General features: G+C 39.6%; 2 protein-coding genes across 2 annotated transcripts in view; one reads left to right on the top strand and one right to left on the bottom strand.

The window, feature by feature from the left end:
• Positions 1-26,142, bottom strand: part of TG (thyroglobulin) — a 145,648-nt gene that overhangs the window by 35,658 nt on the left and 83,848 nt on the right. The window lies entirely within an intron of this gene.
• Positions 1,523-24,499, top strand: SLA (Src like adaptor). Its single transcript, XM_062491845.1, has 8 exons — positions 1,523-1,641; positions 6,981-7,074; positions 13,031-13,130; positions 16,547-16,633; positions 17,964-18,067; positions 19,579-19,710; positions 21,624-21,756; positions 22,685-24,499. Exons 2-8 carry the CDS (start codon positions 7,014-7,016, stop codon positions 22,902-22,904), a joined length of 837 nt encoding a protein of 278 aa, XP_062347829.1. The 5' UTR covers positions 1,523-1,641; positions 6,981-7,013; the 3' UTR covers positions 22,905-24,499.

The raw sequence follows: 26,142 nt of genomic DNA, 5'->3' as shown, positions 1-26,142 counted from the left end.
CCACCAGCAACAGGCAGAAATGACACAGAAATGGAGAATTCTATCTAATGCCCTCCCCTGCAAACTCATCTGCTCCTCTACAAGCACAGTACAGTGTCTGAGATTTACTGTGCTTCCAGCAGATCATGTTTTATCAAGCAAGTCCAACTCCTCCTTAAGTGTGACCAATCTCTCCCGTTCAGTGTGAGACCTGTCCCATTCCCAAATGCATCTTAGGATGTAACTTTACTTCTTGTAAAGGCACAAAGATGGTCAGAGGCAGCCTGAGGCAGAGGGTGGTGAGAAGGACCAGGAAAAGGCTCTGCTTCTGCCTATTCCCACCTGCAGACACGTGATATTTTAGTAATTCCAGAAAAACTGTTCATCAATTCAGTGAACACTGTTAATGGGTACACGTCACATTCTTGCGATTTGAAGAAAGCAAAAAGGTCCTCAACAACCAAAATGTAACTGCCTGGGGTAACTATGGAGCTGTGCTATAGACTGATTAGCTTATCAAGCTCCTTAGAGCTCTCTTGTCCCTTCAAACTGAGGACTGTTGGTATAGCCCATCAAAGAGAGAGAATATTCTCCTGAAATTACCAAATCACCAATTTTTGGCACAGCTATGGGGATTTGATCAGTGTTTCCTGGTTTCAATAACAGTTACTCACCAGCTCCCATATAAGCACCTACTTGGAGCTACTCTCATGTGAAGTTGGAAATGTGCTTGGGCTTGTTTGGTTATTTTGTTTGCTTTGAGTTTATCAAGGGGTTTTTTTATATTTTTCTATACTACGTTAAGGATATGAATTTTTCAGATCCCATCTTGATTATAAAAGCAAAGGGCAAACCTTAATAAATCCCTTTGACTTCTATATTCATATCCACAGCATAATATTCTTCAGTGCCTTTAGTCAAGTTATTTAACAGGCCAGTATCTTGGTTCCTCCATCTCAGACATTGAGATGAGGAAGGTCCTGAGGCTTCTGCACTTTTTACAATGAATGTGAAAATGGACTTCACAGACTGGCTTACAATCCATATTTCTTCATTTCTGACCTTAAACTTCAATTATTTGCAGACAGAGGTATTTTGGGGTACAGAATGAAGCATAAAGCAAAGGCTGCATTCCTATTTGGACTCAATAAGAGAGTAAAAATGTTTTGTGCCTCTTCCTGTCTGTCAGGGGGAAAAAAATAGTAAAACTGCATAAAAGAAAACAGTTGGGGAATGAGCATTACTGGATAAATAAATTTGTAAGAAGAAGGAAAAGAAATCAAACCCTTTTTGTGTAAGTAACATAAACTGGGTTATTTCCCTCATTTTTTATATCTGCTGAAACCAGCCCTCATGCAATACATTGAAAACCTCCCTGTTTTTCTCAGCCCATAGATAAAATGTGCCTTCAGTAGTGACTCGCAACAGGAACCTCATCTGTTGCAAACACTTTGAGCCTTCCTTATTTCTCAGAGAGGAAGTATGTGGCCTGTTTGGCAAATGCTGCTCTACATGACAGCGTGAACTTCACAACACACTCATTCGACCGGCTGCTCCTCGACTTGATCAGCTAAACCTTGCTGGCAGCATGAGAGCAGTACCATGACTACGGCTTTTTTCAGAAATACTGCAACCTGGAATGCCATGCCTAGCATTTAAAAGGTAATCACTGCTGTGATATATTTTACATTATCTGCGTGCGAGACCAAATGTTTCAATTTTATTTATATACAAGGGTGTTCTATTTCATTAACAATGACAGTATTCAGACGTGGATTTTAAGTACCACCAAAGGCAGAAATAGAAGAGCCTGCCTCGATCCTTTACTTAAGGAGTGGTACTAAAGATAGGCAGGACAAGGAGAATTTCTACTGAAACCTAAGAGTCCTGCCTCGATCCTTTACTTAAGGAGTGGTACTAAAGATAGGCAGGACAAGGAGAATTTCTACTGAAACCTAAGAGCCTGCCTCGATCCTTTACTTAAGGAGTGGTACTAAAGATAGGCAGGACAAGGAGAATTTCTACTGAAACCTAAGAGTAAGAAAGATGCTTAAGACTTGTGCTAAAGCAAACTGCATTTCACTATAACCAAAATATGAGCCCACAGATTAGTGGGCTTTTTATTCAAAGTGTTAGAAGGATGCATAGTGTGGTATTTCTGTGTTGTTTCATGTTTGCATGTGTCTGTGAATTACTTTGATGAGAGTATTATGTTATTCTTTCTAAGTGCAAAGGTACAACTGCCTCAAAGCTGAAAGAATGTTTATTTTGATTAATGATAAATTAAGGGAGATTTTCAAAAAATATGGTTTCTGAAATCTAAGTTGTTTTGCTTTTTCTTTCCCCACATGAAAATTAACAGGATGCCAGTGCTTTAATTTTTAAGCTAAATGAGATTCAGATATTAGCTGTGAGCTTTATTGAGGATGAAATTGTCAGAACTTGGCAATATAGATGTGAATATCAGGAAAAAAATAAAATATGGTATAGCATCTCAGAAATGATAAATGTTCTAATTTTACTAGTCTATGGCATTCCTTGTAGGAGGGCTCTATTCATGTGCTTATCTTGCCTTTTTATTCCTCTTATTACTTTCATTTCTTTATATTAACTAATTCTCAATCATATTAAATGTAACTTTGAGAAAGTTCTCACCAGGTAACAGAATTTCTTATGTTCCATGCTATTTAACTGCTGCAGAAGCACGTTTTCTCAGAGAACAAATTCTTCAAGAGGAAGTTATTGCTACACGTGCTGCACACAGGAACAGAAGGGGGAAATTGTACCACAGGTTTTGGGGTCACATGATGTAGGTCAGTGGGATTCCAGTCTTGACAGGTGAAGGATTCATATCTGCTGAGAGTTCTGATAAAAAGAACACAAAGCAGGACTGGGACTGTGGATGTTTCCTCACATTCCTCTTGGCCGCAAAGATCCCTAAGCCATGTGATCACCTTTCCTTGGATGCTGCACAAGTGGAAAGGGGAGAGGAGGAAGGGCCAATGCTTGGAATGCTGTAAATGTGATCTTAATAGCTAAAAACCAAATCTTCATGCAAGCCTGAGGAGGTGGCTGGTGAGAAGGAGAGCTGTAGGTAGATTTTGACTCCCAGCAGCACATCAGTTCCTCTGAGCTGAACAGCAGCTGCACTCCATATAGGGTTGGGGTAGATAAGACACGGTGAGTTTAATTCTATAATTTCTCTTTAGTTCTTCCTGCATCACCCGCAGGGAATTATTTCCTTTGGATCTGGCATAATTATCTGCTTCTGTGATGGAAGGATGGCACTTCTACTGGTATGCCAAACTCTGTCATCAAGTTTAGATACAAGGAGCAAAGTTTTTACAATGAAAGGGGTGAAACACAGGTTGCCCAGAGAGGTGTTAGATACCCCATCCTTGTAAACATTTAAAGCCAGGTTGGACAGGGCTCTGAGCAACCTGATCTAATTGCAAATGTCCCTGTCCATGGAAGGAGGGTTGAACTAGGCAGCCTATAAATGTCCCTTCCAACCCAAATTATTCTATGATTCAATAAGTGAGATGCAGTGTCTGTAGCAAATTTGCTATTTCAGAAGATTATAGTCTATAAAATTCTTACTCTTCTATTGGTTTCAATGAATGTAATTGAGATCTTTAAAGCTTCCAGTAAATCTAGTTTTTCAGAGTGTCTCAAAATTTCAGAAAACTGTACCAATGGAATGGATCTGTATTGTGCTGACAAAAACTCAACACAAGATCAAGCTATTTACGCCATCAGGTTCTATCATTCACTTGAGAGTAAAGCACACCACTGTTTTAGAAATATGACTAATTTGTACATTCTTACTCTAGAAACAGTGATACAAATTTGTACATTCTTACCTCAAAACAGTGATATGCAATTGCCAGCAAACTAGTAGAAACAATTTTTGCCTGCCCTGTTTCAAACAAAACTTCCATGTCCCATTTTCAGCATCTGAAGGTTGAGTAATACCTCAGAATATTTACTCCACCACCTTTGACTGGACTATAGGAGCCCTCACTCTGCCCATGTGCATAATGACAAGTGTCTTTAGCAGTAAAACCTAGTCTGATGTCTCATTTTCCTTTTAGTCACTTTGGTTAGTGAATTAGCAGCAAGGGTCAGAATTTTTGATTTTTTTTATTTTGACTGAGGACTACTGACATGAATCTGGAGAGCATCTTGAACACTCTGTCCCTTTCACAACTTCATGCCACCAACAGTAGTGCCAGTAAAAGAACACAGAAAATGCAACAAAAAAGAGCAAACTGCCACATTAATGATGGCAAAACACAGGACATCACTGCTCTTAACTGCACGGAAAGTGCTTCGCAGCGTTTGCATTTTCCACAAGTCAGATTCTTCCACATCTAAGGCAGCAGCATGGAGCTGCATGTTATGCCCTGATGACTTCAGAGGTCCTTTGAGAACAACAATGGGATGTTGTTCTCAAAGGATCTCTGGTATGGCAGAAGGGAACCAGGCTGTGCTCTGCAAAAATACAAAGTAGGAACTTGCCTGTTGTCCAGTATTTAATCCCTCTGGACTTGACTGTGGTTTAATTGCAAATGACGTATAAGCAGCCCTGCTGACATTCTAAAGCAGTATTTAGAGTTTAGATCCTTAAAAACCAGCTAGAAAAATATAAGTGCCTTGGTGAAATGTGCCGTGCTTTTAGAAAGACTGAAAGCCTGAGCTAGAATTTTCGGAAGTCTTTCCACCATGCACAAATACTATGTATCACTTTCCAAAGAGACTCAGGCATACCTGAAATTAGGAGTAGCAAAAATGCCACTGGTCACAAGTCTGACACTTGTAGGATGACCTCCTCTCCTGGACCCAGCATAAAGTGGTAATTAGAGATAGGACTCTTTTTTTTTTTTTTTTGGTAGGGGGTTGATACAAAATTAATGCAATTCTCATCTAACTATCAATTTCCTCTGCTAAAATTATAGTTGGACATAGGATGTTTATGCTGTCATTCTTGCCATCTACCTGGAATTGTACAACATTTTTGGTAACTGCAGCTTAGATTCTATATACTGAGCAAGGTTTGAGCTTCCCTTTTAAATTACTGCATAAATGCATCAACCAGAGCACAGAGCTCAGCAGAGATTATCAGTCCAGGTATTTATCTCACTCTCCTGGTTGACATTTTCAGCCCTGTTGAGCTCTCTGTTGCTGTTGCAGGAAATTCTTCAAGATGAGCCATGAACATCTATAATATCTGTAGCCAAAATACTGGCTGCACTACACCTATCGGTTTACCTCTTGTCCTTTATGGGATACAAATAAGAAAGGCATTCAACAATTTAAAATTGGGTCTTGCAGAAAAATACTCATAATTAGATCAGAAAATTATGATCTTGAAAGCAGACATTGCCTGACAAAGTGAATTCTGGTTTCAGGTTTAGAAATTTAGGTGCATTTACATGGAGAAACATTTTTTTGGTTTTCTATCAAGAGACCTTTTTTTAAACTGTGAATGCCCAAGTAATTTATTTAAATTTAAGGGTGCTGTTTTATTCAGCTTCTAGACTTCTCCTATTGGGCAACAAGATTTTGTTCTTGTGAAAGTATATTTCAGATGCTTGTCAGAAAGATACTGGCACAGCTGCACCCTCCAGATGTGCCACAAGCCAACTCTGAGTGCATAAAGTGAAGGGGTAATGTGCCATTTGGCCAGTGAAATAGAGAATTCTAGCAAAGAGCCTTTGGAAGCAGCACTAAGAAGCTTGGAAAGCAGATGAGGTGGAGTCAAACTGTGCGCTACCATCTGTTCTAGCACTGAGCTCCTTGCATTTGATAAGGGACGAATTGTCTTTTCTTTGAATGACATTTTATTCTGTAGGATATCTTCCTAAACTGTCTGTAAGATGTTAAAAATTCATGGTCTTAATCAACATACTGAAATTCTGCCAATCTTATTCCAAAAGATAATTGGCAATAAGGTTTTGCTGATGTCAGCGATTTTACTTCTCAAGTTGGACATGTCTCCACCTGACCCTCATCAGACTCTAGCACGTGTAAGTGAAGAGAAGAACACCAAAGTCAGTAATCATCGTTGAAATATTTAAGCTAGAAAAGGCCACAAAATGCGGAATACCCACACAATACTGCTAGACCTCCTGTTATCATTTTCACAGGGCAACGGAGAGAAATGTATGTTTTAAAAATAATTACCCATCAGCTGGTAGATTTTGCTTTAATGTACAGTTTTTAAATAGATATAGCTTTTTGTCTTCTGCCTCTCAAAAAATACCCTAGCATGATACAGCTTCCACATTCAAAATATTTATCTCTCTGTCCACTGTCAGAGAGAATTAGGATGGCTGCAGCAAAGCTATGAGAAGGAACAGTATTTAGTTCCACAATTGTCTGATACTGCTTCTTATACATCCACCAAAACTTTAAGACTGAAATATCTGAAGAATTTCCACTGTTGGCTTTATGCAGGAGGACTGGTTTGAATTCAGACACCTTTTAGGCAAGGTGTTACTTAAAAAAAATTGCCCACATTTGGTGAGGACACAATTGCATCAGAAAAATGTCCAAACCTACAAAGCTGATTTCTTTGTGTTCAGTAGTAAACTAACATAATACACACACAGTGCTGAAAATCAGGGACAGCAGTCAAATTAAATACTTTGTAGCCTCAGAACTCCAAATGCTGAAAAAACATTTTGTATACGAGTTGCCCATATGAGCACAGCTCTGCTGGTACTTCCTATTGTGCTGAGCTACTGGTAATGGAAACTTTTACTGCATCATGTTCTTCTGAGCAACTTCCCTAGCTGTGGTTTTCTGCTACTCCCCTGATAAAAGCACAAAAGTGGTGAGAGTTTAGCAAGTATGTAAAACTCTTGCATGAATTTGACACCAGAGTTCTCAAAAGCAAAACTGTACGAAATTGGAGACGCCCAAACTAGGTCATTTCTCATCTGTTAGCACAGCAGGTGTTGTTGTGATGTTAAATTTCAATGTCTGCTTTGATTTAGTTCCAAAGAACTTAGACGGAATTAACGAGTGCAATGGGAAATACTGCGAAAACTCCAAGAGCATCGGAGGAAACAAACATGCCAAGCCAAACGGGTAAGCACTCATTTCATTCCTTTCCAGAGAAAAAGATGTCCATGATATATGATAGACGCAGCCATGTGTCTTTCTTCACCCTCCTGATGAGAGCAGCCAAGTGCATGGCTGCTGTGGGAGGAGGGCATCCACCAGACAGTGCCTATATTTAGCTACGTTTTAGCTCATTTTCCAAGAAGCACTTTAATTAAAAACCCCAAATGTTAAACGTATTATTTGCTGGTGCTCCTTGAAAGACGTTCCTTCCAAATCAGAAAGCACAGAAATGCTACTTCAGAAACCAGGAATGCTGTGTTTTGACATAATTGCATGTGATATTTTATACAAATTTATTCTTGAAATTTGGGGTTCCTTCATTTAAGGTCAAAAGTTTTAGTGATGAATTGCATTGAACCTAGTGTCCATCCACTGTCAGATAATTGCATTAACATAGCACACAGCCAACCTGTCACCAGATTTATCCATAAAGACTATAGAGGAATACAAGTATCACAGGGCAAGTTGCCAAAGAAGAGTATAACGCATCTGCCCTCTTCATCCACACGAGAATAAATCAGGTTGCAAATCAGGTCCCTCCCTGCCAGCTCTGTAGGCTGGTGGAGGTCATGCATTGGAAGGGGATAGGAAAAGGCATTTGGTGATCAGCCACTACAAACTGTGAGTGAGTGTGTAGAGAGCCAGTAGAGCCTCAGCACTCAAAGTGCACTAATACAGGCAGCTGGCACAAGAGCTGCAATAAATCACTTCCCAAAGGTGAAGAGGATAAAGCAGTTTTGGAATTTTTTTTTTCCTTTGGGTTTGGGGTGAGTTTTTTAAAGCAGATTTTGTTGGTTTTTTGGTTGTTTTTTCTTTTAATTTGGGGTTTTTTCCATGAAAGATTTTCCAATTGGGCTGCTCATTATTATAAGGATAGGAAATCAGCATAGTTTCATTTTTGCTGCAAGGAAATCCAGCGCTGCTCTTAGCATGGTTAAGAACTCACTGAGGTGGGCAGCCTTGCAGACCTCAGTCCTAACAGCAGAGACCAACAACTACTCAGCATATCAGCATATTGATTTTTTTTTTTTTTTGTGAAGAAGAGTGTCTTATGTTGATAGTCCCAACAACTGCTGACACAAATACCAAATATAAACACCAAAATAGACATGCACTCCCTCAAAGCAGGACCTTGCAGTGACCAAGTTTGTATGGTCCTGCACATGCTAGAAGTCAAGATTTAGCAGGGCTAAATACAACTGCAACACTTTCTGTGATGGAAATAAAACATACCCATGAAAGATAACTCCGCAAACGTTGATAGCACAGTGGTTGCAAGGGGAAAATATCTATCTAGGAATTCGGGACTCAATCTACTTGAACGGTCCTCCACATCTAGCATGTCTAGAAAAGGGTGTTGTTAGTATTACTAACCTCCTGCTACCACCTGGGGAGACAACAAATCTCCTGTAGTTGCCGTGGCACCTGCCAAGGCTGTAGGGATATTTCAGACACTCTCACAGCTGAAATTGCACCATATACCCATGTTTAATCCTCCAAAGGCAGGGGAGTTGTCACACAAATGATCAGTGATGGAACACCTCTCTTATGAGAAAAGGTTGAGGGAGTTGGAGTTATTCAGCCTGGAAAAGAGAGACCTTGTTGCAGTTCTCAATACTTAAAGAGGGCTTATAAGAAAGATGGGGATGGACTTTTTAGCAGGGCTTGTTGTGATAGAGCAAAGGATAATGGTTTTAAGCTAAGATAGAGTAGATTCAGACTAGATATAAGGAAGAAATTTTTAATAATGGGGGCAGTGCAGGACCAGACCAGGTTGCCCAGAGAGGTGGCAGATGCACCACCTCTAGGAACTTTCAAGGTCAGGGTGGTCGGGGCTCTGAGCAACTTGAACCAGTTGAAGATGTCCCCACTCATTTCAGAAGGTTGGACTAGATGACCTTAAAGGTCCCTTCCAACTCAAACTGTTCTATGATTTTCGGATTTATCAGCCTGAATAGCTCTTTGGATCTATCCATCTCTTAGTCTGGGTCAGACCAGCATCTTTCATAAGATGCTGCTAATGAAAGTTGGGAATACAAACTCAGTACTGTCATCCAAATCCAATGAAAAAAGGCTTCTAAAAATGAACCTGGTAACAAAACGTGTGTGTTGGGGTTCATCCAGTATTTTTGTATCTGTTTGGCTCCCTGAGCAGATCAAACTCCAAATCATATCACAAAACACAGATTTCCACCAGGCCAGGAACAGACTTGATTTAACTGATGTGGAGGATCAAATCCATGGACTTTCAATAGTTGAAAGAGTTATTAGGAGAAGTGGGTTTGCAACTGGCTCATTTCAGTGGGACTGAATAAAATTAAGTGCAGAAACAGATGGGAAAGAATGAAAGGAAAGAGTTTCCAACAAAAAGGGGGAATAAAATAGACAACTGCAGTCTGCAGACTTGATCTGCAGTGTTCATCAGACCCTCGTAAGCCTGAAATTTGCACTGAAAGCAAAACCTCATGCTTACCTCACCAACAGTGTGTCAGTTTTGGCCCTGAGAAAGGGAACAGTGTATAAGCTGCATTTGCCAAGGAGGCATTTGGACCCCAAAGATAACTGCACCCCATCTGGAAGCATACTGTACAGGCATTCCTGGAACAACCCAGGGACTGATGACAGAGTAAGCAGAACAACAAGGGGTTACCAAGGGTTATGAGCCCCTCTCTGCCCTCCTTTGGGGACCTGAATCAAGGGTTAATACTTTTAGGCTGCACCTGCACAACTCTCAGTTCTCAAGCTGGCTGGTTTAGATCTAGCTTGGGTACCAAAGTGTGACCCTGCAACCACACCTTGTGGTGCTGTACAGTTTCCCATTTGCACATGAGTGCCCTCCTTCACCCTCTGTGGTACACCCCATGCCACAAATCATAGTATTTCGGCTGGCCAGTAAAGCTGGATGATGCATGGAGCTGAACTCCAAATCCAGACTTGGACCACGCCAGTGCACAGCAGATTTTTGAGGGTGATGAGCTGCATCTGGATGCTCTACCTATGTTTTCCCTACTCTAACAGTGCTTCATAGCCCATTCCCAATTAATAATTTGAAGGATACAATATTCGGTCTCACATTTTGCAAGACATGAGGGTGTGAAGACATCTAAAATTAGCATGTATCTCACACTCACTTCCTACTCCTAAAAAAACCACTCAGAATGAACACCTGATGCAGTGGAAATTACTGTGCTTTGATCTTTCCACTCTAACTTTTGAGTTGTTCCATTTCAGATGTAACCTACACTTGCACTGGGGGGGAGAGTTTGTGTTAGATAAATTCAGGCAAATCTTTTTTCTTTTACATCTTGAAAGTATGGGGAGCTCGTCAGATCAAATCTATTAGATCACTGTGAAATTTAGGTGTGGAGAAAGCGTGTAATTTATTTAGTTCCTGTTTCCAGGCTTTTGTGTATGTAAGGATCTGGTGTGGGTTCTGTGAAATGTTGTACAGTGTGGTGGGGTATTTTGCATGACCAAAAAACCCAGTGAGGTTTGACTTAAATACCAATCAAAACGAAGTGAAGGAGGAGGGGGTTCACTCCTTTCCTTACACTTTAATATAACTGCATGTAGTTTAAAAGGTAGTATTTGCGTGGATGTGGAAGGTAACACTCTGATATATTCCTTCCTTTTCAGAACTACAAATTAACATGCAAACAAAAATTAATATAAATTTATATTATAATATTATATTATAATTAATTATATATATAATTAATTATTATATTATAATTAATATAAAGAGTGTAAGGAAAGTGACACAGGTCTTGATGGAGTAGACAAAAAGTGACCTCCCGCACAATGCATAACAAAGTGCAAATGACCAGTACACAAGGAAGGAGAGCAGAAAAGCACTTATTTTCCATTCTTTCACTATGGAAGGAGAATATCTGTAAATAAACGCCATAATTTTTTAGAAAAGCATTGCTAAAGACATTGTCCGTAAGCTAAAAATAATTGTATTCAATGATTCAATGTAGTATTACATGGTGTTTTATAACCTGAAATGAGAAATTAAGAGATGGCACTTTATCCTCATTTTGCTATTTTTGAAATGCACCTTCTGGCCTGTATTTCTTCTAGTAGCCCTGAGTAAAGACTTTGTTACATCAAAAAAGACTCAGTGCCAATGCTTAAGGTGTTATTAGCCTCAGGTACTAAGTAGCTTCATAGACAGAAAGGTGCCACTAGATTTTCTGTGCAGAACAAAGAAGCCATCAAAGGCTAAGCACAGAATTTCTTCAATAGAGTTAAACTAAGTGTCTAATAAGTTGTTTTAGACTAACCATAGTGGTTGGCTGTACTGAACTCATCCTGTTTAAATTCAGTGACACTTATCAGCCTAGAAAATCATGGCAATACCAATATTAAACCCATTCTCAAAAATTACCATAGAATGGTTTAGGTTGGAAGGGATCTTAAAGATCATCTAATACCATTCTCACTGCCTTGGGCAGGGATGCCTTCCCCTAAATCAAGTTGCTCAGGCCCCATCCAACCTGGCCTTGAACACTTCCAGGGATGGGGTATCCACAGCTTCTCTGGGTAATCTGCTCTGTTTCTGTTCTTCATGTTTCCTTCAGCCTTTTACTCTTATCTCTGTGACTTGATTCTAAAGCCCTGAGACACATAGCTAAAAACACAGAGCATTCATTTAGGGTGTTTCATCTAGGTTTTCCTCAAAAGCTGTCTTCCTTAAAGAGAAGTTGGCAACAAATCTACATTAAATGAGAAAAAAACCTAACAAGATACAGAAGTGTTTCTCTATCTAATTTCTTTCTTTCCTACCCTGAGTTCACACCCATTGTTGCACATGCTGGGCTGCACAGAGTAGGAAGCATGGAGATCAAACAACCTCTGCAAATGCTGTGCTGGATGGTGTTCCTAAGGATCACTGGTGCTGATCCTGGTGGAGGCAGAGGGAAGCTCTGTCTCCCTGTGAGATCATGGAGGTACTGAGATGTGCAGAGGGGAGGAACTGCTTCCAGGAGAAACACAGGCAGTGTATGGCACAATCCCTCTTGCCAGGACTTGTGACAAAGAGCCCAAAACCACCCAGCATGACACATTTCTGAATCTCCGAGCTGTCAGCATTTACTGGACACCACAGACCCCAGCAAGATGAGGAGCATCTCATGTTTGATTGTCCCAGTCTTGTGTGAAGTTCTCCATCCTTCAGAAACCCAGAAGACTGAACATGTCCTATACAAGGGTGCAAGTCCCAGATTCATCCCAGCTGATGTAAAAGGTCTTCTCATCTCTTTGCTGACCTAAGCTCTGCAAATTGCCATTGTACAATGGCTTCAACTTAAACACCCCTGTGCCTGTTTTCTTTCACTGAAAGTCTAGTACAGTCTCCATGCAATGGTGAGAACAAAGTGCAGTGGGTGATCATCAAGGATAAAAAAAGTGACGGAAATGGGCAGTAAGGCCACACTCTCATTGACTTTGACCTAAACTGATTTCATACCATTGAAAAGTATCAGTGGTGTAAAATTATGAAACAATTTGACATGCATCTTCCTTTTCTTAAATAAAATGCTACAAAAAATTTAGCTGGAGGCGGTTAGAGACAGTGACATTAATCAAACTGGGTTACTTCCTAATACGATAAATAATTACTAATTTTTTTAGTTTCAAACTGAATATATCCTTTAGATATGGTGATTGCTAGAAAAAGTAGTCTAAATTTAGTTGCTTACAATTAACCACATGACCTTTTTCATTTCTAGTATCTTCACAGTCTTCTTATAAATTGATAGGTTCTTCTTTAGCTCCTTACATTTATTAGGTGACATTTCAGAGATTTTTTTTTCCCTACTTGACTTACTACATAAAATCTATCATACTTAAAGAAAAATACATTTTTGTCTCAGAGCTCTAGTTTTTTTTAAGTGACTTTTTCTTTCTTCTTTCACAGGTCAGGAAAGTGACTTCCTGGCTGTTCTCCATGACTATCCATCAGCAGACATAAGCCAACCTATATTTCACGTAGGGGAAAAACTGCGTGTGCTGTCAGAGTAAGTTGATCAATTTATTTTTAAATTGGGTTTTAGTACAAGTGAAGCAAAGCTCTGTTTTATGCACCTAGCCCAAACTGGATGAAGTTCAGCAAAATTAACTGAGTTCAGAATTTTCAAGGAAGGATGCTTAGCCATAGTGTCAGTTTCTGTGTAGTTTCAGGATTTGGGGTTACAGCCTGTCCTTTGATCCATAGATTTCTCTTAGGTTTCTCAAAATGGATTCAGACTTTATTCTAAGACTAGACTCAGAACAATTCTGCTTTGAAAAATGATTATGAGAAAGTATTATCCAAATGTAATGGAAAACAGAGTAGAAACCAAAATAGTTTGCATCACATAGGAAAGGAAAATAATTTTGAATTTCTTGATGTCAACGTGTCTGCCATTTGCTCTCTCACCCTTTTTTGATCTAATAACTCCATTATGATTAAGTCTTAGAATTTCATCCTGATTTAAGGCAAGTGTATAAAAAATTAAAAAAAAATAAAAAGTCGGGGCGGGGGAGGTGGTATTTCTATTTTTTAATTAATTCTGCATTTTCTTACTGAGGGAAAAAAAAGAGATTTCTCAGCCAGTTCCACTCAAAAAATTTAAGAGCCCCAGAAGTAATTAGGCTTAAGAGCACTACTCTTAAGTAGGTATGGCTAAGGTCAGTTCAGACTGACCTTAACCATAGTGCAGTATTGCCAGACACAAGAATGTAGAAAAATGGAAGCCAGCAGCCCTGATGTTCTTCTAGGCACAGCTTGTATCAGCACACAGTGACCTCCTGGAAGTTACTCGACCCCACAGCCACTGTTTGCACTGCTCAAAATTAAATGAAAGATTTCATTTTTGCAGCTGATCACGCAGATGGATTCAAAGGGAGACCAGACACATTAATAGCAGAGAAATCCTTGGAGAGCTTAAAAAATAATTTTTAAAAATTCTCAACCAGATAGTCAAATGGCTGGAGAAGTACTCAAGAGAAGCATCATGGATGATTGATGAATTCTCAGACTCTTCTCCAGGCCACCATGACCTGCAGAGGCCTTTGTCAGCCACAAGACACAGGCTGACCCAGACCTTTTGGTCTGACCCAGAATGGCTGCACTTACATTCTGCTGACACAACACTTTCTCTGCCTTACTGAACCTAAGGGTCCCAAGACTCACACAATACCACCAGATAAATTTTCTGCTGATTGAGAGCTCCTCTAAATCAGGGGAATTCTTCTCTGCTAGCTTCTAGCAGTACAAACCTTGCTGCAGTTTGCAGAAAATATGTGACATGGTACAACAAGTGCTTTAGCTTGGAAATTCCGCTTAAAGCCTCACTCCCAGATTTCATCAGCTACACGCCCTCACACCACCACAGGACTGTCTATGCCCACATCAATGGGAATTATATGTGTGGCATATTATATGTACACATGTACTGCTAAGTATCATCCACTGCAGGAACAACTTCTAAAAGAATGGGCTTTGGCAGAAGAAATTTATGACATGTTTGTCTGTTGTGCAGTGATCAAGGGCTTCTCCTGATGGATAATTAGGTCCAAAGCAAGCCTTGATGGGAACTTTCTTCTTCTTTCTTTGAATCATGAGCTTGTTCACAGAAGACAAGACACAATGCTCTATGCAAACCACAGTGTCCTGATGAAGGACCTGTTCTCCCCTGCTGGGGTACATGCTGATGTCACTGGGAATTGTTTGCCTGAAGCCACTTCCTGCTCATAAGCTGTAATTCTTTTCCTGAAATCATTCAAAGAAGTAAAATGCAGTAAAAAAAGAGTAGTGTTGCATGATCAGAGCACAAGTGATGAGGAGTCAGCATAAGCAGCAGCATGTACTGCTTTTACAACAGCAGCTTTTGAGCTTTCTACCAAAGCAGTGATGTGTAGTGGCAATCAGCCCACCAATCCTGCCAGGAACAGGACATATGGAGACTCCATAGGGAATGCAACTCTTCACAGATATTTGTGACTGCTCTGGTTTAGCAGAATTATATAAGAACCACTGGCACAGTTTCTCACTCTCCACACTGATCAGACACAGAGGAACTGCATTTGGCTGGCAGTAGTCAAATCAAATGTCCTCCAAGATTCACCCCAACCTACATAATTTCTGTAGCTCCTCCCCTGGGAGAGATGTTCTGCTTTGGGATATTTAATCATCAGAAGGATTTTTCAGGGTTAGTAATATTAAATTTTGTAGGGAGAGAGATGATAAATCTCTCAGTTTGGGTTTGTTTTTTTTTTGTTTTAATTTTTTGGGTTTTTTTTTTGGGGGGGGGGGTTATTTGTTTGCTTGTTTGTTTTGGGTATTTTGTTTTGTTTTTTTATTTCTTCTTATTGCAATTCTTGGTTCTGTCTAGGAGAATTCTAAGGGGAAAAAAAAGGCCAAAAAATAACCTAAAATGATTATAGATAAATTCATTTCATCTTAAAAACCAAACACAACCCCTCCCCCCCCCCCCCCCCAGCCACTACAGGGACCCTGAAGTTTCCAGCTTTGAGCTGATACTTCCCTTTTTCCCTCAGCACAGACATTCTGGACCATGGTCCCAGCAGCTATAGCTCATGACATTTAACTTAAGTGACTTCAACACAGCTATTTTGACACACACTGAGACTCTGATCTGAGTCTAGATGTTATTTTGGGAGCATTTATATGAACATCCACAAAATCAGCATTCAAACACCAGACACAGCTCTTTGGATTCAAACTCTTAAAGTGAAGGTGCAGAGAACCCATCAGTCATCAGCATCCTTGCACTACAAGTAAAGTTCTGCAGCATGCCTGTGAAAATTCTTGGTACCCTGTATTTCTGGAGGGATTCAAGAGTCAAAGCCAGTATCACAGCAATAACTTAAGATGTACTGGGGAAAACATACCTGCAGCTTCAGCTGCAAGGTCTAGTTTATTGGAGTCTGGTCTGCAACTCATGGAAGACAAGGAAAAGAGCAAACCACAAACCAGGATGTGTTGAACTGACAGCCTGTTCCCAAGCAGACAGGCTCCATTTCCCAGGAACCTCTACCCTGGTGTTACTGGGCTGTCCAGACACAACACACTCAGCTGTAAACTGAATAACTTGGACACCAGTACAAGTCTAGCTGTGGGAAGGCAGAGCACAGCATGGTTTAACCACTGAGTATTTATTCTTCTTCTTTCAACTACAGAAAAATATTTTATTACTTACATAATATAAATGGAACAAATGTAGCTTATTTCTGTGTCCAAATTTAATTCTCAATAGGTTTAGAAATGGAACTACTCTAAATGAAACCAAACAGGGCTCTTTTCTGAATACATAGTTTCAGGGGCACACAAAGAAGGTTGCAGGCTAATCTGTATATCTTCACTAACTTCCAAATGATGAGAAGCTTTGAAAATACATCTGAAAATATCCCTTCTCTTGCTTTCACACAGTGAAGGAGGTTGGTGGAGAGTCCATTCTCTTACAACAGGTCGAGAAAACTATATTCCAGGAAAATATGTAGCAAAGGTTTATCATGGGTAAGTAACTACATTTCCATAGCCTTTCAACCCCACATTTTTACATATTCTCCTCTGATTACTCAGATTCATAGTCCAAAAAATGCCAATAGTGACTTGACAGACAAATTATATTTTAGACTGTCAATAAATAAATCTTTTGAAAATGGAGAACCTTAAATCCATATATAAATTTAGACTAAGTGAAAAAGAAAATCCTTCTTTTAAATGCTGGAAAGAGCCAAAACCACCTCAAATTGCATATAAAATATTTAATATGCATCTGTTGCATGGACTGATCTCTAACTTAAAGACATTGATGAAGAGAGCCTATTTAGAAGGGATTTTTAATACTTACATAGAGTAGAATTTTAGCTAGGTTTGCTCATGGAAACAGACCAAAAAGAACAAATAGGAATGCTAATAAGTCATTCAAGAATGTCAACTTTCTCACTGGAAGAACTAAGGAAATTTCAGACATTTCTTCTTGCCATAGACACCATTCAGAAAAAAAAAAATCCCCAAAAAAATATTAAAACATACACTTAAAAGTTTTCTGGCAAACGTTTTAATACCTGTTTAATTTTAAGGATATGAACTGTGAATGTCACTATGAGCTATGCAAGTGCCTAAATTTTAACATGCTTTTACACCTTCCTGAAAGAGTGATGCTTTCCCAAAGGCAGGGCATGGATGTGGGGTAATGGAAGCTACTGTCAGAAACTTCAGTGACACCAGACTGGATCAAATGCATGAGAACAGCTTTAAAATAGAATGCCAGTAACTCTAGAACAGCTGAGCAAGTCAAGATGCACGGAGAGACACTGGCTGTGGCAAAACATGGCAGTGCACCAAGTTATGGTGAAAATTTGTAGGGCTAATTCCACTTTCCCTTGTCCACAAACCCCATTAACTTAAATAGTTGGACTGTTCCTTAGAAGAAGTAAAATAATTGTAACTTATTTGGGGTTTATTTATGTTACAATTTGGGGTTAGCAAAAATGGTTTAAATTAAAAGAGAGATTTAACTAATGCCGCAGATGTCATCAATATACCACATTAATCTGTCCCTAATACAGATCAAAGCGCTCAAAAAGTTTTGTTTTCCCTAATAAGTCCAAGACTTTTTACTCTTCTCTTAACCTCACAAAGGTTAATGGAACTCAAAACCAGCAAAATTTTCTCCATAAACTAGGGAAATATGCCTGATTGTAGAGAGAATAACTATAGAAAGCCACAGTGTTATTTTTGCAGTCACTTTTCCTGGCTAATGCAGCACTTTCACAGCCACATGCTGCTCACGGTTTCACTGGTGTCCAAATTTCAGAATTTGTTTTTTCCTGCTTCACAGCTGGTTATTTGAAGGACTGGGAAGAGAAAAAGCAGAGGAACTTCTACAGCTACCCAACACCAAGGTCGGTTCCTTCATGATCAGAGAGAGTGAAACTAGGAAAGGTGAGACAACACAGACGTTTTTTCTCTTGATCTCAGGCATAAGAGTTTTACAGCTCTTTAATTCACTCCCTGTCCTACTTCATATGGATCAGTCCAAAACCAGAAAAGGTATATAATGGGAAGGCAAAGGCAACCAGTGTAGTGTGCCAGCTTTTACCAGTCACCTACTGGAAACAGGGTTACTGATGGACATGGAAAGTTCCACAGGCACCAGCACAAACAAGACAGAGTTGTTTAAACACTATTATTTACTTTGGTTGCATGCAAACCTTGGTCCACAAAAGATTGATTCAAGAATTTGTAAAATGCACACAAAGTAGTGGGGGTGGCGGATAAGTGTGTTTACTATATAAACGAGGGAATTTTTTTTTTTTAATGACTGGCCTTCAATTTTATTTTCTTTCTTTTGCTACACGGGAATTATACTGTACCAACTTTACACTTTTATTTGCTTCAGTGGGGACATGGAAACAGAATCCTAAAATGTCCTGAGCTGGAAGGCACTACAGGGAATCACGGAGTCCAACCCCTGGTCCTGCACAGGACCACTCCAAGAATCCTACCATGTGCCTGAGAGCATTGTCCAAACACTTCATTGAGCTCTGTCAGGCTTAGTGCTGTGACCAGTTCCCTGGGAGCTGTTCCCATGTCCAACCATCCTCTGGGTGAAGAACCTTTTCCTGATATCCAACCTAAGCCTTCCCAGGACACAACTTCAGGCCATTCCCTCGGGTTCTGCCACTGGTCACGAGAGACAAGAGATCAGTGTCTGCTCCTCTGCTGCCCCTCCTGAGGGAGCTGAACACAGCAATAAGGTCTCCTCCCAGTCTGCTCTTCTCCAGGCTGAACAAATCTCCCACGTGCAACATGCTGGCTTCCTTTTCTGAAGCACCAGAACACATTCTATTATCATGATACTACAGATAAAAGGGATAAATACAAAACAGATAAATACATCATCTGTTCTGACCTCTTGCATACCACATGCCAATTACTTTCTTAATATCTCTACTAAATTCAAAGAAATTTAGGACTGGCAATTCAGTCCTTGTCAATAAATGCTGCAGAACAGTTCTAAACAAAAAAACAGAAAAATCCAAGCCATCTCCTGCCATGACTGCATTATCAGGTCTCAGCTACCACATTACTCAAAGCTGACTAAATCAGAATACCAGCCTGTGAATCTGATCTCCCTGTGTAGTGGAAGACAAACAACTTCTGTAAAGGCCTGTTTCCTTTAGACCATTTCAAAAGATCCCATGCCAGCAATAATAAAAGCACGCCAAAAATTTAAATTCAACCAAAATTCCAGGTCACATTGTACCTTTTATTATATTTACGTATATATATAAAGTACAAGTACTATATAAGATGGCCACTTGGGTTTTTTCACCTGTTCCTGAGATGTTTTGAGTAATGGCACCACATCTTACAGATACTCTATTCTGCCTCAGATAGACAAGCAGAACTGCAGCCCTACTTTGGTATAATTAGCTCTTCTGTCTCTCCAGGGTTATATTCCTTGTCAGTGAGGCACAGGCAAGTGAAACATTACAGGATTTTCCGCCTCCCGAATAACTGGTATTACATCTCTCCACGGCAAACCTTCCAGTGCCTTGAAGACCTTGTCAATCACTACTCAGGTAAAAATAAGTGCAGAAAAGAAACATATTTTCCATTGGCAACTGTGAAACTATCTATCAAAGGTCCAGAACAAGAAGTTTTGTTTATGTCCAAAACTTGAAAATACTGTCACAGAACAAGCAATGGAAAAAGTTTAGGTTTATAAATTTAAATTTATTTTTCATCCTAAATAAAAATATGCTGCCCTTAACAGTAGAACTTAAATCCATACAAGAACTCAGCTAAATACAGCCAGATAGGTTCTGTCTGTATTGGTGTTTTGTATGATATTGTGTAGGATATTGTATGACCTTGTCAATAACACTGTTTGAGCCAAACAACAGGGTCTAGCAGTTCCCCAGAGAACTTCCAAATGCAGTTTGGAGGTCAGCACAGGTCAGGAATGCCCAGCCCCTCTCAGAGCACACCTGAAGTCAAAGTGTGAGCATACAAAAACATTCAGCTGTACAGAAGCCACGTACCCATAGTTCTGGGTTTCAGGGACAGATTGCAACTCCTGGCTGACTCTGTTTGCCAACATGATGTCTGACATTCATTTATTTGCCATTTAGGCAGGCAGATAACTACAAAGCATGCAACACCAGGTTCTCTATTCATGTTTTCTTAAAGAACCACTACAGCACACAACCTTATCTGCCATAGAAAATTTTCAGGAATGTTGTAAGGTTTTTCCCTATCACTTTAGATGAATTGTATGGCAGGAATTTATCAGCAGAACTTATATCAAGAGGCTCAACTGCAGAGTCAACTGTCACTGTTACTAATATCAGTCCAGTGGATGACACCTTTTTCAATGATAGTTTTTCAGATTTATGGCAATTTAACCTGTGTCAGGAAGGTAACTTGACAAATGACACAATCAACTGCAGTTACCATGCATCATAATGACAACATTCTAAAATGAGGAAGGAAATTGCAAAAAAACGAATTGCCTAAAAGTTACAAGAGAACAATAGGTTCTGTGCTTTAACAAGCAGTGGGTACTCTGTAATTTTAAAAGTGTGAAGTTGCCATACTTAAATATTTCACAAGTAAAAGTGTGATGGCCAAAGAGCACACTGATAAAATGAGGAGAAAAATCATTCACATTCAAAACAAGCAAATGAAACTTTCAAGTCCAATGATATAGAGAAATAAGAATTTGGAAAAGAGATATATATGTATTTACATAATAACTTGTTCACACCTTTCACCATTTAGAAAGAAGAAAACAATCAATGCCTAAAATCTGGGCTGGGGCAGAATCCAAAACTTGCAACAATTAACATTTTTACTTGAGTTATAGGTATAAGAGGAGACATAGATTTAGGTCACCTCTTTCCCTCACTAGGAGAAAATACAGAATCTCACTCTGAAATAATACTTAGAGTTACAGAATACCAGCATTTAGCCATAATGTTCTCTGCTTGAGCAGAAGAATATATGTAATGTTCCTAGTGGAGCAAGAAGAGGGTAGAATACAGAAACACTGATGAAGGCAACATGTGAACCTTAATTCATTCCACAGTAATGTTCCACAGAAGAGTATGCACACACACAATCCAATCTGATCTTTTTCACACTCTGTTTGCATGGCTGAGACAATAGGAAGCCAAGCAGAACTCACTGAGGGCTCAGAAAAACTGGGTATAAGTTTCTGCTCAGTCACAGAAATTCCTTCTAGTCTTTGAGCAGTCACTTTGTCTTTCTGTGTCTCAGTTCCTCAGTTATACTGTATGAAATATACCCAATGAAAAATTAAAAGGCAAAGGTATGAGGAAAGAAAAAAAAAAGTCTGTGTTACTGTGTCCTTGCTGAGAACACACAATTTTTGACTGCTGCTGCTGAGTCCAAAACTGTTTATTTGAGCATGCACCAGGAAAAGAAGACAGTAAGCAAGATTAACTGTCTTTGTACTCATTTTCCTGTTCAGAAGTTGCTGATGGTCTCTGCTGTGTCCTTACAACACCGTGTCTTACCCAGTGCACTAACAACAACTCCATGATGGATCCAGTTCCTCCTGTGGTGATGCGGAATAAAAGTTTCAACTGGAGAAACATTCACAGGTACCACATACAACACAGGCTGCCAGAAACAACAGGGGTGTTTCCCAGCCATGCACATACTTTTACTTGCAACACAGAAGACACAGCTATTTATTTCCTTCTCCTGAAAACAGTTTTAAATCTTGGACAATCACATATCAGGCTAATCCATGAAAACTGCCCAGCTCTGTAACTGATAATCTAGGTTTAACTTTGAAAGAAAGTATAGTTAGCATTCAAGCATTTCTCCTATGCAGCTAACCATGTGTTCAGTCCCTTTGGGACTCCTGAGTCCTTTCACCAAGGGGCAGGAGTAAGAGCCAGGTCACAAAGCCCAGTGACATCCAGCCCTGCTGGTCCATCCCCACTGATGTGCAGTGGCTCACAGGTGAGCTGGAGCAGGCAGAAGTGGCTCCCCCTTTTCACACACCCAGGAAAGCAGCACAGGTGCAGTGAGCACATTGTCCAAGAATAAACCTTTCCTGTTGTGTCTCTCTCAACGCACAGCCCAATTCATGAGATTTCTAATATCACAACTGCCACAAGAGAAAGTAGGTCAGGTTTCAGAAGCTGGGGAAACACACCCTCAGAAACAAAAGCACCTTTTAGTTTTGAAGAGTAAATTTCCCTCCACTACTCTTCCTTCATAAAACATTAATGTACTTATGCAAGAACATTTTGTGCAAATGACTGAGGTCATTTTTCCAACATATTAAGAAGAGAATATAGATGATGCTTTCTTTTTCAAGTGTCAAAAAATATTTAGATATTACTGTTGTACTGTTTTGTTTTTGAGAAATGCTAAGTGACAGAAATGCTCAGTGATTTACGAGGCAGAAATGTTTTCATACAACAAAAATAACATTATCAGGTTTAACAACTGTTAATATTAACCCAAGAGTCTCAGTCCAAGCATCTGAAATAGTAATAAAATATTTTTCTTTTAAAGGCTGGAGATGACTGAAGATACAAAAAGCACCCTGGCAGCAATGGATGACTCTTGCCTCAGCTATGGCCTGAGGGAAAGCATTGCTTCCTACCTCTCCCTAACTGAGGATGACAGTGCTTCTTTTCCAAGTGCCAGAAAGAAGAAATCCCAATCTCTCATATACACAGGGAACAAATACAAGAGTGCCCTTCACTTGCCACCTACATGCTATGACAACTAAATATAAGACAAACAGGAAAAAGCCAAAAACTGATGAGTTAGAAGAGAAACCAGAGCATCCTGTGGTCCTGCCATCCTTCAACAGCTGAGAAATACAATCAGCTAAGCTGGTGAGCAAACGCCAGCAGTTCTCCTGCATTTCTTCTACTGAATATTAACCAGAGACCTTCTCAAGGGTGCTCTCTCAGCCATGGCACATGCTGAGAATGTCCTCAGTGCACCAGAACTGGTTCACAAGCAAGATAAACTGAGATAGACCCTAAGTCAAAAGCCAAGTGGTGCAGTGATTCTTCAGCAGGGGCAATTGTACAGAGGTGACTGCAGAGGGAAGGACTAACTGCAGCTCAAGAACCTAATTTAAGTCTTACTCTGGTATTCTCCACAAGGCTGAAAACCTTCTTTACAGAACCTATCTACACTGAAAAAAGGAGCATTTTTCTTCTCAAGATAGACTTATCCATTGTCATAGAAATGGGTCAAAGAGACATCAGTAATCCTAAGAAAGTATCTAACATCCAGCATCCAAGAAACACCTGATTATAGCGACTCATTACTTATCTTTTAGGAGAAAAAATTAAATTCACTGACTTTAAAAGCAGCATTTAATTCACTTGTTGGCAATAGCCTGCACTGTCATAAAATAGTCACAAAATTAAGAACAGGCATAATTCACCAAGAAAAGCAGCCTGCTTATGCCTGAGATGGGAACTGAGGCATAGACAAACATGTAATTCAGCTGCTCATAGTAAAGTAGATAAACAGATAACAAAAGGGGGTTTAATGGAAAGGCAAGATGTGATGATGTTGTGCCTAATTGCCAAGGATGGCTTGCAAAGGTGTGACCTTTTATGTGTACAGGGAGATGTTTTAACTTTGACTTCTGAAGTCAGCCACATATTTATGTATAATATTTATATTAATAGCAGCTTTTAAAATAATTAAACTAAGGGAACAAATCAGTAACAGTGGATGTTAGAGATTTTTCCTAATTTCTTGTCTGACGAGAGTTATGTCAAATAGTAATTAAACTTTCCATCAAACCACTTAAGGATTAGAGCATTTTCTGAAATTGCATTTATTTATTTACAGGTATGTACCCTTTTCTAAGTGATAAAAGAACAAGTAGCATTTTCCTTTGAACCTGCTTGTGATTGCTTTCTAAACTAAGCAATCACACTTGTCTGAATGTGTAAAATGCTGCAACCTATGATCAAGCTGAGAAAGTTTCAATCCAATATTCTCTTGTACCTTTTTTGCACAGGTTTGAATAACGAAGGTTTGGTGAAACAGAGAATTGGAGAGCATGAATGTAATTTGGCTGGTAAACATTGAACTCCAAAAAGCAAAACACGCTCAGGAAGTCTAGGCATTTGTATAATCTAATTACTGTTACTGATCATCAATACATTATGGTGCCCGCATTTTATCTATGAAATGTATATGGGGAGTATTTCAGATTTCTAAGTCATGACTTGTATTTATTCATTAAAATAATATTCAGAAGTTACTTTGTGTTGCTTTTAGAAAATGGAAAACCTGGTGTGCAACTAGTACTAGCACCCAGCCTTGCAATGCCAGTGCCAGAAGGTATTTTGGATGGAAGGTGACAAAAGAATCCCAGAGCCCACACAACTGGCAGCACTTGGACACACTCTGTGAGAAGGGGATAAGACATTCTGATGTTGACAGGTTCAACAATCACAGACCTGTTCAGTGTGGAAAGGAACCCCAGGCATCCTTTGATCCAACCCCTCCCTGTTCCACCAGGGCCACCTTGACCCATTTGCCCAGGACCATGTCCAGATGGCTTTGGAATACCTCCAGGGATGGAGCCTCCACAGCCTCCCCGGGTGACCTATGTAGACACTGTGTCGTCCTCACAGTAATTACATGATAAAGTGAAAAAAAAAAACCTCATTAAATGTGCCATAGGGATGGCTGAATTTCACAGATGGTTATGGGGAAATTCTGTGAGGTCTGGCCAGTTTTACAATTAACTGAAAGACTTTACTGGGGAAGGAATGACAGCCCCCAGGTGATTTTATACAAATCTGACATTACATATGAAATGGTATCAGAAGTACCAAATTTGGGTAGGAATGCAGCAAAACTGGTATAATGAATAAAAGTAACCAAAAGAGGTAGTTAGTTTGTTTGAAAGGGAATGAGACTGATAAAGGAGGGGGAAAAGGAAATGAGAAAAGAGGGAAGAAAGGGGATCTAAAGAGTAGCTAATTACCAGGATCAGGGATACTTAGGGTCAATGACAGAGAGCCTGCAGCTGACTGCAGTAGAAAAGCAATAAACTTTCTCTTTCCATTGTTCTCTGATCTGCTTCCTCAGCCAGGAGAGACCTGGTGTCTTCCCCTGCACTGGGTGGAGGAAGGCTGGAAGCTGCCCTTGACACCCACCAGGGATGCCTGGAGAGGACACCTAACAGAGCTGCCCTCTGCAGCCTCCTGCAATCCATACCATTGATCCAGTCATCTACATCAAAATAGCACTGGCAAATTATTGAGTGATTGAAATATGAAGTCAAATGCCAGGCTAATGCTCCTAAACCATTTAAAGCAAGACCATAATCACTGATACCACTTATTTCTAATCATACCAGTGAAAGATTAAATAAATTCTAAAAAGTCCTCATGATAGCTTTGCACTGATTTTGTACAATCTGTTTTCATATTTGTTCCAAGCAAAAGCTATTATAAGGCAGATACAGGAAACTCAAAAGCATTTTGCTAATTCAGGTGCACATTTTCTAGTAAAGAAAGTTTCATACACGACACTTCTCTGCATGCTGAGGAGCAGCATGGTTTTTTCATGCATAACAAATACAGAGACAAGGAGTGCAGCGCTGGCTTTTGCAGAAGATGTCTATTGCTTCATTGAGGGATTTTCCCTCAGGAAAGGCATGCCTGGTATATATTCTCCGTTTCATGGTTCTAGTCTGTGTGCACCTCCTTTTTAAAGTAAAATTAAAAGTGCTCAATGCTTTTAGTGCCTTAAAACAAAGGCAAGACACAACACTTTACAGGAGATGTGAGAAACCAAATTTAGCACTACTTTAAAAAAAAAAAAGAGATTAATTCTATATTTAAGCTACAGCTATTGTTGCTTGATTTTCATTTTACCAGTGTATTTCACAAGGAAACTAAATCCAATGTGAGTCTGTCAGGATAAGTAATGAACACTACTCTGAAATCTGAAATTAACATACTCTGAACTCAGTGGAGATG

Source organism: Cinclus cinclus, chromosome 1, assembly GCF_963662255.1.
Source record: "Cinclus cinclus chromosome 1, bCinCin1.1, whole genome shotgun sequence".
NCBI lineage: Eukaryota > Metazoa > Chordata > Aves > Passeriformes > Cinclidae > Cinclus > Cinclus cinclus.
The sequence above is the reverse complement of the archived record's forward strand: the minus strand, read 5'-3'. Positions and strand labels throughout refer to the sequence as shown.